A 15,960-nucleotide genomic window follows, 5' to 3' on the forward strand; every position below is an offset into this window, starting at 1 on the left:
TAACGGAACAAAAGGAAAGTGACTGTCTCAGCTTTTCCTTTGGGGGCCTGCTTTAAGTAAACTCACAGCCTTCAGCACAGGCCTTTCATCAATAATTGTGTTAGGTCAGACTGTAAATGCCCACATGCAGTGTCCGCAATAATGAATGAAGCAAAAGTCAATTTTGTCACCTTTTCCCATTGGGGAAATTGGTTTAACTACCCTCACCCATTCTCACGTATGATGTCTACAACGACTGATGTTTTGTTAGAGGATGAAGGAGAAATAACAGATCAAAGTACACATGTCACAGGACAGGTCAAGCCATTAGAGCCTAAGTGGCATGTGCCCCATCAAGGGATGTTGATTGGCAGTATTGTGTCAAGGAAGAAAAAGCTTGGTATTATGTGTCACATTGAAAAGGGTTCTGTCACATTGCAAAGTGTTCTGCAAAGTTCTGCCCACTGACAGGGACATAAAAAGGACACGAACCAGTGAGGAACCCAAGGGAAGAACCGAAATGCCATATGCGTCGGGGGTCACCCCTTGGGCGAAGATTCCCTCATAGGCCTTCCCCATCCATTTAGTCTCATCCTCACCTCACTGTCTTCTTTAGGTGTCAAGAATTAAGAAATAGGGAAAGAGGGAACAATAGCAGACTCAGTGTTTACTCAGCAGGATACAACCCTTGTCTTTGAAGAAATACTGCTCTCTTGTTTTCTTTTTCCTCTGTGCAGATACCACTTGATGGCTGTCCCGAGACCCATACGCACAGACGTCTTCACCTGCGTATGAAGACACCACTTCCAGAAAAACAATGAGACCCACTGCCAAGCCAACTATCACCAAAGTGAAGAAGAAAAATACACAACGCAGAGAAAAGACTTACGGAACCTTCAGTCATCCATCAACATTATCAAGATGTAGTAACCACCAGGACATCGCACAAAGTGAAGACTCCACAATCCTCGTTTTTGCTGGAAACCTTGCAGGCCACAGCCGAAGATGGCTGCATTGACTCACTTGTGCACAAACATGATGGTTAAACAGTCTTGATCTTTCAGCAAAAATTACACCAGATGTAACTGAAGTTTAATTTTTCCGTAAGAGCTTCACGGACCCTAATTGCATGTTTGTTTTCTGTGTCAGCATGTAATTACAGAAAAAGCAAACACAGAACATAAGTATGTGCCTGTAACTAGCACAAGTTACATGAATGAACTTTCTTAAGTGTTTAAATTTGTACATAATGTGAGAGTTATGCTTTGTTTCAAGAGACTCCTCCTCAATGTAACTCCTCCAGATTAGCATCTCAGGGCACAGAAACCTGCTATGCTGATGAACTGAGATGCCTGTTGAATCATTTTACATTGCTTTTGTTTCAGTTTCTCCCCCCTCACTGTAAACTCCTCCCCTCTAAATGTATAAATTGTAAGGGAATGTTTTCCCTTAGTCAGACTATCCTTGAGATGACTACAGCTACGCAATAAAGAACGTCTGCGTGAAAGATACCTCAAGAGTCTCCTGGTCTGTTGCGTGGAAGAATAAAAAAACTTCACTACAGAGGGTTTCAAGAAAAATGCTCCTCGCTCCTCAAAAAACAAACTCCAGCATATTCAGGTGTCAGACACGACTGGATCTTCAAAAGGGACCGGATTCTATGGTCAGATGAAACTAAAAAAGGGGCTTTTTGGCAGCAATCCCAGCAGATGTGTTTGGTGCAAACAGGGATGAAGAGTACCCCATGCCTACGGTTAAATATACTGCTGGATCTTATATGTTGTGGGCCTATTTATTTGCTGGAGGTCCTGGACATCTTGTTTCCGATACATGGTATTATGGATTCTATCAAATACAAAGAGATAAAAAATAAAAACCTGACACCTTCTGCTAGAAATCTTATAATGGGCCTTGGATCTTCTATCAGGACAACGATCCAAAACAAAAATCAAAATCAACACAAAAATTAGTTACGGAGCACAAAATGAAGCTTCTGCCATGACCGTCCCAGACCCTGACCTGATGAGTGGGGTGAACTGAAGAGATGAAGCACCAACATGGATCTGGGAATCTGCAGGATCTGGAGAGAGTCTGTATGGAGGAATGGTCTCTGATCTCTGGTCAGGTGTTCTCCAAACTCATCAGGCATTATAGGAGAAGACTCAGATCTGTTATCTTAGCAAAAGGAGTGTAAAGCCCGGCATCCAATCAGCGGGAGAAGGTTACTCTGCGTATTTCTTGCCTTTCCTTCACGCAACACAAGGTTAAAGACAAGAAAATTTCTTATATGTATTGACTCGTTTATTCATCTGACTCCATAAAATGAATAGGTTTTAATGATATCCGTGTATCATTAAACGTTAGTGAATGTTTGCTTATTCAATTCGACGCTGATTTTAGTTTATCCGTAATCAGGAAACAATATCGCTCTGCAGTACTTATCTCAAAGCGCGCACGGCACACCCCCGTCAGTTCCAATAACCAATTCAGAGGTAGTTTGACTTAATATCTAAGATCTGCCGTATTCACACGTACAATCAGAGATATCTTCACAAGTCCCCTTGAATGCCTCCTCTAGAACTTAAATCAATGTATTACTATGGTAGGGGCGAATATGACCACCATGAAAGAAGACAGTTTAACCAACTCAACTTCTCTTAAATGGCTTCAGGTCAAAACCCGCGGTCTGAGAACCACGCACGTTTATCCAAAGTAATCATTAACTTAGAACAGTGAATATGGGCACACCCAAAACTAGGTTGATTAAAACAGCGTTTGCTGATTCTAGTCGGAAATAACTTGCCCCGCCAATTCAAGTACACTTAAAATGGTATCGGATATTAGCCGTCGCTAATCTGACGCAAAAGATGTGGAAATATTCGAATCCAATGATCTAGGAAAAAACAATCTTTCAGAGTCACTTAGAATAAAATCAAACGTTTACAATTTATTGAACAGGTAATGAAGTAATAATTCAAATTCAATTCAAAAAGATAAAAACGATCAGTTAAGCATTTTACAGCAAAGATTCCGAAATCACAGAATTAGTAGAAAATATTACCTGTCAATAGAATTACACACAGCGATTGTGTGGGCAGTCAACCTACAGACTCCCAGAATTATTGTCCTCTTTTCCTTTTATACCCAGATAATTCAATACTCATTGGTGTCTGTCATTACAATTCTAATTTGATTCACTATTCAGGGATTCACACTTGTCTCCCATAGCAGTATGACCGTCTGCGGGTGCAGAGACCATTCTCCTGCTGGAACATTGTTTCTGGACAGTCTGTCTGGTCTCAAATTCAGGTGACCAGGCACATGTGCTGCTTAATGAGCACAGATTGTGCTGAGCCCAGACCAGGAGGCGTTCTGTCAGCCTGTAAAGGTTTCAGGACCTGACGCCACCCTGCTGATTTATATAGGCCACCACTGACATGTCCGAGCGTACAGATATTTTTTAAATGATTTTTTAAATCTGGGGACAAAAACGCCTCAGCGTGTTGTCGACTGCCATCATTTCCAGACAGTTTATGTGTAGAAGCTTCTCCAATTCTGACCACTGACCAAAGAACGATCTGCCCCCGAGCAGCACTCCCCATCCCAAGGTGGAGGCATCTGTGGACACCACTTTCATACTTGAGGAAGTCCCCAGGTTTACACCTGAATAATACCAGTCGATTGCTCCAAGGTTTCAGAGCTATTGCGATTATATCCGTGAAATCTTTGACGGATAATCCAAAGAGGCCAGCTGGGGAAATGGGTGCGTTGAGGAATGCGGAGCGCTCCGAGTTCTGCATCTCAGATAACATCAGCCATAGGTGTTTCTCAGCTACGGTGAGAGAAGCCATGTTCCACCTATGTTCCATTGGCCTGTGCAGCGGATTTCGCGGTGTGAAGAGCCAGGTCCATAGCGCTTCTTAAGCCCAGCACAATTCCAGCAAGGTCGGCTTGGAAGATCTGCAGTACAGACATCGAGTGTAATGCCGATACAGCCTACTTAGTGGCAGTCAGTGTTGGGAGTAACGCATTACAAAAGTAATACATTACAGTAACATATTACTTTTTGCTGTAACGCAGTAGTGTAAGGCATTACTAATCAATTTTCAGTAATATTTTACTCGTTACATGTTCAGTGAGGCTTGTATTACTTGTATTACAGTGTATTGTCTGCTTTTACTTCTTAAAAGGCAACAGACTATGTGAACGTTTTAAAGCAGTCTTTTAGTGCCAGTTCAGAGCGGTCACGTCTGTAACATTGTTTTTTCCTCATAAATGCGAACATGAAAACTAAAATAAAATGAATATTTTAAGTTCTATGGAGACTGGAGAGCCAACCCTTCCTCATCTGATTTGCGCAGTGTAATTAACAGAATTACAAAAAATATATTTTGCCTCCTATTTTTTTTGTCACGCATGAATGTGTGTCTTTTCCCTAATATTAAAAATAAAACATAGACTGATATTTGTCTAATGTCTGGAGTCCTTTAGGGAAGTAGCCTATATACGTTTCAATACATGTATTTTCTGAGAATTTTTATTTCAGGTTTTGACTGAAAATGTCATCATGTCCATAATGCTGGACTTCCCCAATTTTAAATAATTTATCCTCAACTAGTTTTGTGGTGTAGGTCTACGTATTTTATAATGTTAACTTCAAATAATACTAATAGCCTAATTTAAAGATAAGGCAGCATTGGATCTGGATGGTAAGGAGAAGAACGCTGGAGTTGGAAGAGGTGTGTCGCGATTCTGTAGGTTTGTGGATCTGAATGCGGCGAATCGCGATTTCGGTTTCATATTGCATATCGTTACAGCCCAAAAGTTAAGTTCTACTTAGTTATTTTGGTGAAAGTAACTCAAAAGTAATACATGAGTAATGTAACGCATTACAATTCTGAGACAGTAATATTGTAAGGTAATGAATTACTTTTAAATAACAGTAACAAGTAATACCTAATGTATTACAGTTTGGAAGTAACTTGCACAACACTGGTGGCAGTGCATAGACGGCTATGCATAGCGGAAGTATTGCGCGGCCCAATATTTTGGCTTCAATATCTTGTGGAAAAGAGCTATACTCTGCAACTTTGGAAAGATGTTGTTTGTTTGGGTCAAGTGCTCTTGTGCAAGGTTTTTAATTAATGCCAAAAGCTTAATTAATTTAATTAAAACCTCTTATGGTTTAATAAGAGTTGAAATGAGTATCCCCACACTGAAAAAAATTTAACCTTAAAAAATGGTCAATGACTGTCATCAAATAGCCTAATTTAAATAAAGTGCTAAAACTTTTACAGAAAAACACTGTTATTTTAAAGCTATTTCCTGAATTATTACGATCAAACACCACAGTAAAAAAACAAAAACAAAACATAACTGTCAGCAAAGGCTGCCATACAAAAAACATAAAATTAATGTAAAATATCCTAATTTAAATAAAGTTCAAAAGAGTTTTACAGAAAAATTCATTAAACTTTTTTAACACATAAATAGTTATTTCACACATATTTTCCTGAATTTTTCTTACAAATATATTCACTGTAAAAAGTGAATATTTTGCAGTGAACTACATGCATGATTTACTGTGACTATACGTCACTGCATCAGCAACTACACAGTTACTAACAGTCAAATACAGCAACATGCAGCATATCGTCAGTGTGTCTATGCTCATTTTTATTTTGACTGAAGCACAGGCTCTACTCTTCAACACAATGGTTACCCACAAATCAGACCATGCAGAAACAGAACATAGGTAGTGATGGCGCAGTGGATGAGACTAGAGCCAGACCGATATATCGGCCGGCCGATATTAGGCATTTTCCAAAATATCGGTATCGGCAGTTATAATGGCCGATAAATTAATATTTAAAAAATAAAATAAAAACGGACAAAACACACTTCAATCATCTCTTCTTGGCCTGTTATATTGAAAATGTATGTTTTACAATTTGCAGTATGATGTTATCTATTGTTAAATTATGGCTCATCATAGACTAGCTAACCACAAAGATAGCTAATGCCACTATCATCAGTGGAAGACCGCTAACGTTAACATTAATGAGCTTGCAACAACAATGAACTTTTTCTGCCTAAATAAAGTAATGATTACTGTATTTATAACTAGCATATCTCTAGTTATAGTCAAGTTATACTTGCGAGGAGTGAACATTTAGACAGAGAAAAAGTATCAAACGTATCTTGTGCTGAAAAGTTAGCTTTTCTTTTACACGTGTGAAATCCAACAATATTTAATAAAAAAAAATATCGGCTGATATATCGGAATATCGGATTTAAAAATTTTTTTTATTGGTATTGGCCTTCAAAATCCTTTATCGGTCAGGCTCTAGATAAAACACATGCCTTTGGTGTGAGAGAATCGGGTTCGAATCCACCATTGTTGAGATTCATATGTTAATTCTTTATCTCTGTACTCCTAAAAAAAAAAACCCCACAGCTCCACAATATCATCTTGTGAAAAATTGACAATCATACTCTACATATACAATTTAATTCTCTCTATATACATTATGTAACCTCAGAGATTTGGCTCAAAGTCATATCAGTGAATCAGGTCACCATATGATGACTACAAAATAATCTGATGACATTTTCTCCTGCATTTATTGCCATAACAAATGTGTATCAAAAACAGTTAAAGCAGCCAGGGAGAAAATAATGTTAAAAATTCAAGGGTCAACAGCCCAACTAAAGCAAACAATTATCTCCATGGTGACATCATAATTCTGTGAGTTTTTTTGCACTTCATTTAAATTAGCATATTTTACTTGTTTTTTTTTTGTTTGGCAGCCATAGCTGCCAGTCATTTGACCATTTTTATAAGATTTTTTTTTAATAATTCAAGAATTACTTATGAAATAACAGTGTTATTTCGGTTTATTTAAACTAGAATATTTTACTTTGATTTTACGATTTTTGTTTGGCAGCCGTAGCTGCCAGTCATTTGACCAGTTTTTTACGATTTCTTTTTACAATGAAGGTGTATCATTGTGATAATATAGGAAATACCTGCAAAATAAGTGTTTTTCAGTTTATTTCATTTAGGATGTTTTACTTTAATGTTACAGGGTTTTTTTCCCCAGTAATTTAACCGTTTTATTACTTTGCTGACAGAAAAATGTCAGCATCATTATTTTAAAACGGTTGACTTTAGTTGACATTTTATTGTCTTATCATTATTTTGTTACTGTTTAATTACAGATTATTTATAATTTTACATACATTTTTATGTCATTTAACAATACAGAAAAAACTATAGAATATAAAGATATTATTTGTAATTTAATAGCATTTTGAGTACAAATTAAAATGAAAGAAAAAGAACGTCAAAAAATCAGCTATTTTCTGTATTTTCTATTTTCTTTTCTTTTTTTTTTCTTACAATGCAAGGTACCCCGGATGGTCTACCAATTCCAATGGAAATTCCTGCCTTTTGCCAATAAACATTAATTAAATGATAAATTGTAGTCTTATTTTTGGGATATTTTGAAGCAGAAGTGGTTGGCTTAAAGTGGCTTAATTATTTTTTATTGAAAACTTGAAACTTATTATTTTGTTAAATAAGATAAAACATTACATTATTACAATTTCATCTTTTGTTAGCAAAAAAACAAAACAAAAAACTTTTGGACAGGCTTTTCACTTTACTGGATGTGTAAATTCTTAGCCATGTTATTTTTGTGAGTTATGGAGTTGTTCCATTTTGCTTTTGTTGTATTATAAAGCTGTAAAATAAAAAGAATAACTTTAATAATTACAGTTGTTATTGATTTTGTTCGTTGTATTGTAAGAGAGCAATAATGAAAAGAAAAGAGGCGGTTGATATGTCCCTATAACAATAAGAACATCCCTGCTTCACTGATCTGACTCGGAACCGTAATAGTGTGACTTTTATTTTGAAACGTGCAACTTCCGGATGACGTCCGTGTTTATGATTGAACGTGTTTACGTTGCATTTCAAAACAATCACGATAATATCTTCCAGTCAGAGATTTATTTACAGCAAATAATTACTGGTGAGTATAGCTAATTACTATTAGTAAATCTCTGGAAGGCTGTAAATATGTATCATGTCCTGATAAGCTAAAGACGAGCATTAAAGTGTAACGTTAACAATGATAGCGCCTATTGATCTAGCTATCTATCTGTCGATGGATAGATTTGACAGTGATGTGATGTGGTGTGTTTGTAGTGTTTGTAACTTAGATGGTCCAGTAGAGTGTGCTGAAGACTCCAGCCCCTTCTCTTCCTTTCCCTTTGACCCAGACCCTTATAATGTGGCCCCTCTGCACCTATCATCAACTGCTAGCTTTCCTCCTCACCTTCCTCAGGTATGCTCTCCTGTTCCTACCACCTTCTGCTCTGTTCTTACTATGGTAATCAGTTTCTCCTGCGTTACTGACAGTCTCTAGCTTTTATTTTAATATTGCTAGCTTTTCTATAATATTAATATAAAATGTTCTAACGTTATCTGCGTTGGTCGAAATTCTGTGTGGTTGTCCCTGGATCTGTAGTTGATGAAAAGACCTGCTTTACATGAATGGTTTGCTGACATGTGTCAGGCACTATTTTATTGTGCATAATAAGTATACTGAACTCTGCCGTGTTTGCCATCTTTGATGACATAACGCAAAGTTCTGTGAGCTGTATGTCATTTAACTAGCTGTATTCTGATTACTTAAAATGTTATGGGTCATTCCATGTCAAATCAACTAAATTTCAGAAACATAACTTACCTGGCTAAATGATTTTGTTATTATTTCTGGTGAAGAAATACAAATATAAGTAGTGACGAAAGCTAAAATATGAAATGCCATGGATCAATATTTACAGAGTAAATCAAAATTACAATTACACAAGGGGAATTACACAATTACACAAGGGGAAAATTACAATTACACAAAAATGACAAAAGGGGATCAAAATTACAATTTTCAAATTTGGAGCCAAATTATATGAGAGTGAAAATGACTTTAGAAAGATAGCATCATCATCATTATTTTATTTTTATACAGAGATTGGTAGGTCAGCTAGTAACATGTTATAATGGAAAAATAACTTTTTGTCTACTCCTCGAAGTTTTCATGCCTGTACCTTGATAAATATGAAATGTATCTAAATATGTATCTAAATATTGTTTCTTTTGCATACAGTGAATAATTGTATACAAAGAGGAATGTCTGACTAACAAATAATGTTGAGACTAGAAATATATCCTGTTTCCCTTTATCAGAATGATTGCAAGCAGAAGAACATACTTGCCTGAGTGGCAAATACATTGAAATTAACAATAGTGTATTAAATAGTTTTCAATAGTGTATTCACAAGTTTCTTTATTTGAATAAGAGTTCAAATACACAATAGTAACTACATGGCTGAAATAAGTTTCATGGCAAACAAGACTGGTTTCTCTCCCCACACATGTCATATGTGTATTCAATCAACCAATATTTGCCTCACCTGGATTGTTTAATTGTTACAGTGTTACATTGTTTAAGTGTTACATTTTTGTCTTGTTATAAAATGTGCACATAGACTTAGTAGTATTCACTGCTGAGGAGCATATTTAGCAGAATCACTGATATCACCTCAAATGATAACACATTCAAGGGATAATTTACTGCTATACCTTCCAGAGCTTGTTCGGTATACATGAAATCTAGAAAATAAATAAAGGTATTGCACCAGCTAAACATTTTCCTTGTTATTTAATATTTATACAATGTATAGACAATGTGTAGATTCAAAAATCAAGATATTGAAATTATTCTTTCTATGTGAATAAATAAAGGTGCATTTCTAGTTTCAACGTTGTTCTTATTCAGATATTCAAAAAGTATTCTTTGCTTGCAAAATTACCACATTAAAATAGGTAAAATTCAACAGAAAAGGAGCCACATTGTGTATCCCAAATCCTAGGTTTTTAAAATGAAGATCAGAAAAGAAAAGGAGAGTTTGTTAAGAACCAGAATATTGATATTGTGATATCTGTAATACTTGAGTTACAGGCACGCAAACTTTGGAAAAAGAATATTCTAGGCGTTCAGACAGTTAATTTCTATGTTATTGTTTTAATAAAGGGGAACAAGATACATTTCTAGTTTTGAAATGTTTTGTTCTTCAGACATTTCTCTTCAATAAGGAAAAAAAAATTAACTGTGTGCAAAGTGACCCACATATGGTTTTTGATTACTGAAAAGGTGTAGCCTACAAAACAATTTCTCATAGAGCCACACTCAGATCCCCACATTTCTAGATCTGAGTCGTAGGATCTTGAGTTCCAAAATCTATAAAATGTTAAGATAGCTTTTTACATTTTTTTGAGTTATAAGCATGCAAACTTGAGGTGGGAAAATGCGTTTTTGGACTGTCACCATTACCGTGTAATGCAACAAAGGATTGATAAAGTCAACTGATTAAAAATAATGTTCCTGACATTTTTCTAAAGGGAAAACCTCTTCCGTTTAAGAGTTTTTGAGCCCATCTGTGCTCATGTGAACCCTTTACCTAAACATTTTTTTGTAGTCTTTCCCAAATCTGTTTCTGATCTGTGCATATAGTCTCTTTGACCTCATAATTCACCTCATGGTTTTTGCTCTAAAATGATTTTCCAGCATTGACTTGTATAGGCAGGTGTGTTTTTCCAAATCATGTCAAGTAATTCAATTTGTCACCAGGCTTTGAACATTTATGCAATGTAATGTGTTTTTTCCCTTGTTATTATTGGTGCAACATGATAAAATGTGAAAAGAGTGAAAGGGTATGAATACTTTTGCAAGAAACTATAAGAGTTTTCACAATAAAGAAATGAAAAATGTTTTAAAAAGAAGGAAAATATAATATAAAACACATGTGGCAAGTTCTTAGAAATGCATGCTTTGTATAATGTTGGTTTCATGTGGTTTTGAAAAGTCTAATGATTCATGTATAATAATGCAGAAATGAAAGAGAAAGTTAGTGTTGACCCATATACATGAAGAACTTAATGAAGGACATAGTGTTAATGAGCTTGCATAATACATGTGCTCATCTCCATTCACACTGTCTATCTCCCCACTCTATCCAGCTATGTCCTGCTTCACTCGTCACGTAAGACTTTTAGTAATGTGAAAGTTAGCATCTCAGCACAATGGACCCCGTCGGGATTGCAGCAGAATGGCAGCTCTGTAGCTTTGTCTCCTGGAGTGGTACGCATATAATACATACTTCCAAAATTTTTTTTACTTGTTTAATTTCCCATTATTTAAAATGTGATTTATCTCTATAGAAAGAGCAACATTGTCCCTAGCCTGATAGATAATGATGTTAGTAAATGAGCATTTCCAGTCATTTTGTTGTTGAAAAAAAATGAGTATCTGATTACTCAAAAATGTAAATCTTAATTCAATTAAAAACAACAAAAAATATTAATACAGAAAATCAGAAGAAAAAAAAACTTTCGATAAGTAGATTGCAGCCATGAATGTAATGCACGTAAACTGCACAAGTTCAAACATTTGTTATGGTTTAACATAGTTTTATTCATAAACAAGTAGTCCATGTCTTATCTGTTAACTTCACTGCATGCTTTGGAGAAAAAGTGCTCTGCCAGGTCCTAGGGATGAGAGAAAAATTGCATTTTTCCTCACAACACTGTGTTGATGCTTGTCCTTTTGAATGCCTCACAGTACTGTATAAATAATATATATTTCACATGACTACTTTTGTGACAAAGGCGATGAATCATTAAGTCTGTGAAAGGGCAACACAAGGTCAAGCATTAAGTCAGTTCACACTTGATTCTTTCTGGTTGGCAAAAATACAAACTAACATTCTCACAACTTGCAATATAGTTCTACAAATCAAAGTCCAATGCAGAATTTTCAGTTTTTATTATTAATTTATAATAATAATGCTACTCACTTATTTTTTGTTTTTTACTATTGTAGACATGGGAGGATAACAAACTGTTTGCTGATGTGGGGGAGGCTACTTTGTTTTTGGGTGCTCTGGACTCAATCTTTCTCTTCTCTTATGCTGTGGTAAGTTAAAAACAGGAATAGGTGCAGCAGGCAGGATTTGTGGGTTGGAGTTGGACAGTGATAATCTGTTATGAACAAATAATCCTGCTGGTGCACCACATTGAACTATTAAATGCTACTGTGACAGTAGAGGTGTGTGATATGAGGTGTGTCATTCAGTATGTTTACATGGACAGCAGTAATTTAATTATTGACCTTAATCTGAATAAGGTGTTTACATGGGTTGCTTTTAGAATATTCCTTTCATGTTCCCGTTTTACATGTTAGAACTTTTTATTTTTAATTTCTGGTTTTTAAAATTTTTAAAATTTCTTAATTTTTAATTTATTAGGGGCCCAAGCTCTGAAAAGGCAAAGGCCCTATTGTTTTCCTAATGATTATTTGGGCCCCAGCCTTGAAAAGGCGGAGGCCCTATTGTTTTCTATAGGATTCTTCTTCTTCTTTTTATTATTATTATTTTACTACCTTTTGGGGACTTTTGGGGCCCTTACCATGCTTGGAAACTCTTGAAATTTTGCAGAACCCACAGCCATCAGGCCGGGCTGAAGCTGGTACCCAGGCGTGGCAGGGGGCCCCGACAGCACCCCCTGGAATGGGGTCCGTAAACTTGGTCCATAAATCATGCACGCTTGCATGTAATAATATGAAACTTAGTACACTTCTAGATCTCACCGGGCCGAACAACTTTCGTGCTCAGCCCAACAGGAAGTCGTCTATTAATGGTTGTTTGAAAATGCATGCAATGGAATTTAAAGTACTCCTCCTTGAGAATTTCTCCAAATACCACGAAACTCGTCAGCGTGAAGTCAAAACATTGAGGATGAGAAAATTTTGATATCTCGAACGGTTTGGCCATGGCAAGGAAACAAAATTATGGCGAGAAACGTGAAACAGGAAGTGTGTTATAACTTCCTCATACATTAACTGATCTTGATGAAACTTCACCGGTGTGTTCGTTGTAAGAGGCCGATCACATGGATGTGATTATTGTGAGTCAAAGATATACCGCCATCAACTGGCAGCTGGAAGTGTGTCGCTTTCAAAAAACTGACTAACTAATATAATATTATTTTCTAACCAGTAATCAAAAAAGAGAGATTTATTTTTGTAGGATGTCATTGCAGAACTTTTCATCTTGCTTTCAAGCATGCGTTTCTTGCACAAAATAAAATTCTACACTCTTTCCTTTACAATATAAAAATAAGGTCCATCATCCAGACGCAGCTCCTGGAGCGAGCAAATAGTGAAACGCCCCAAACTGGGTTTGCCTCCGAAGGGTCTGGTGGACACAAATACGGCAACGATGACCCCTACGCTGCCGTTCTGCTCTCCAGAGCAAATACAGAGCGGTGACTCTCTCGATGATTTCTCGATCAACATAAAAAAGATGGCCGCCGCTGGGTTTCGATTCCGATGCACGTGACGCACGTAAATTTCACTTTTTTTTACGTGCCTCAATTTCGCTCTTGACGCGTGAAGTTCAAGCATATAACTAGACGCGGTAGGCGCGAATTTGACATGCTATTCGCGTCTGGTGTGAACGCACATTATTGCAATATTTTTTTTTATATATTTCCCCACACATATGAACTGTGATCATGCACAATGAAAAACATGCTATTAATAAATTAAGGAAATATATCAGCCTCTGCTGAACACGGATTGATTGCAAAGAATTATCTGTGGTAGTCAATTCGCCTCATTCATGCGTCTACCGCGCTAAATGCCTCAATCGCGCCACAGGACATCTAGACGCACGTAAACGTGTCTTTACATTGACTTAACATTGAAATCACTCGCGCCAGACGCTCAAGACGCTCTGCAATGGTCAGATCCTCTTTAAAGGGATACTCCACTTTTTTTGGAAATAGGTTCATTTTACAACTCCCTCAGAGTTAAACAGTTTACTGGTATTCTTCTAAATATCAGAAAATCGGCTGAATGGATTTGAAAACGGTAAAACTCGACTGTTTAACTCTGAGGGAGTTGTAAAATGAGCCTATTTCAAAAAAAAAAAAAAATGTAAAAAAGAGATGCTTTCTTTATAGATATTAATTTGCTTTGGTATTTTTGCCAAGTCTCTTGCTGTCCGTGAAAGAAACCTAATGATCACTGGTCGGGGTGTGACGCTGTTCTTCATCTCTGGAGGTTTGCCAATCCTGTGGACTACATCGATGGCACCTGGTAAAAGCTGCACTTGGCTTCTGGAAGGATCTCTTTGCATATTTCTTTCACAACGTCGTCTTCTGATCTCTCTCAGGGGCTCCATAAAGACAGTTCCATCACCTGTTATATCGCTCAGCATCATTCAACTTCTGCTCCATTTCATGTAATTTCAAGACACTTTCCTTCTTTAAATCAGTTATCTGTCACAGACTAGAAGGACGCAGATGGATGAGAGTAACCAGGTTTATTGAACAGGTGGTAGGGTAAACAACAGGTGAGTATGTAATGGAGAAAGTTCGGGGATGCAGCGGGAAACAGTCTGATGAAGTATATCTTATCTTGTGCAGGACGGAGAGACGGAGAGTGGAAGCAGCAGACGGATGAACAGGTGGAGACCGGGAACCAGGAGCAGATGAAAGGCAGACGGGGCTGATGCAAGCGGGTAAGTAATCCTTAACGTAGCAGTAAGAGTAGCAGGAGTCTGTAGCCGTAGTATCGACGAGACCAGACGGTGAGTGACTGTGAGGAGTGAGTTTATAAAGGGAGGATGATTGGGACGGTGATTGATGCGGGCAGGTGACGGTGATTAGAAGGCTGGGGAGCTGGAACGAGTGGGCGGAGTGAAGGTGTCTGGTGCTGACGCAGATGGATCCGTGACAGTACCCCCCCCCCCACGGCCAGCTCCAGCTGGCGGACGGGACCGACGACGGGGACGACCACGGCTCCGGGGCGCTGGACGATCTGGGTGGGTGGTGTGAAAGTCCTGGAGTAATGAGGGGTCCAGAATGTCCTCCCGGTTGACCCAACATCTCTCCTCAGCACCGAATCCCTCCCAGTCCACGAGATATTCCAAGCGACCGCCCGGTCGTCGGGAGTCGAGGATCTCATGGACTCGATAGATGTTATCGTCTTCGGGATCTGCAGGAGGAGGGGGCACCTCCGCAGCACCAGACCCTGGGGAAGAAGGAGAGAGAGGGTTAGTGTAGGGCTTCAGCAGGGAGACATGGAAGGTGGGTGCGATGCGGTAGTGAGCGGGAAGGGTCAGCCGGTAGGTAACGGGGTTGATCTGCCTCTGTATCGCGAAAGGTCCGATGTATCTGGGACTCAGCTTCCGACAGGGCTGTCGGAGACGGATGTCCCGGGTGGAGAGCCAGACCAGTTGTCCGGGAAGGTAGTGAGGGGTGTCGGCGCGGTGAAGGTTGGCCTGGTTCTGGTGTCTCCGAACAGCCCGCTGGAGGTGAGTATGAGCTGAGTCCCAGACTCTCTCGCTCGTCTGGAACCAATGGTGGACTGCTGGGACGTCTGATGGTTCTCCTGACCAGGGGAAGAGTGGGGGTTGGTAGCCGAGTATGCACTGGAATGGGGTGAGTCCGGTGGTGGTTTGGCGGAGGGAGTTCTGTGCATACTCGGCCCAGGGCAGGTAACGACTCCAACAGTCCTGATGATCGTGGCAGTATGACCGCAGGTATCTCCCTATCTCCTGGATCTTCCGCTCAGTCTGGCCGTTTGACTGGGGATGATAACCCGAAGTGAGGCTGACGGTCACTCCCAGAAGGTTGAAGAAGGCCCTCCAGACACGGGAGATGAATTGGGGTCCTCGATCGGAGACAATGTCCTCTGGGATACCGAAGTTTCGGAAGATGTGCTGGAACAGCGCCTCCGCTGTTTCAAGGGCTGTTGGCAGGCCTGGAAGGGGAATTAGCTTGCACGCTTTAGAGAAGCGGTCTACTACTACTAGGATGCAGGTGTGATTGTCAGACACGGGCAGGTCGGT

The 15,960-nt window shown here is 38.6% G+C and overlaps 1 protein-coding gene across 1 annotated transcript in view; it reads left to right on the forward strand.

Annotated features, from left to right (window-relative positions):
- Window positions 1–7,876: 7,876 nt before the first annotated feature.
- Window positions 7,877–15,960, forward strand: part of slc37a3 (solute carrier family 37 member 3) — a 42,926-nt gene continuing 34,842 nt past the window's right edge. The window contains exons 1-4 of the mRNA XM_089126610.1: window positions 7,877–8,015; window positions 8,192–8,330; window positions 11,066–11,186; window positions 11,928–12,020. Coding sequence (XP_088982736.1) covers window positions 8,275–8,330; window positions 11,066–11,186; window positions 11,928–12,020 — 270 coding nt within the window. The 5' untranslated portion in view covers window positions 7,877–8,015; window positions 8,192–8,274. The remainder of the gene's footprint in view (window positions 8,016–8,191; window positions 8,331–11,065; window positions 11,187–11,927; window positions 12,021–15,960) is intronic.

The sequence above is a fragment of the Pimephales promelas genome, chromosome 24 (assembly GCF_988280905.1).
Source record: "Pimephales promelas chromosome 24, fPimPro1.hap1.1, whole genome shotgun sequence".
Taxonomy (NCBI): domain Eukaryota; kingdom Metazoa; phylum Chordata; class Actinopteri; order Cypriniformes; family Leuciscidae; genus Pimephales; species Pimephales promelas.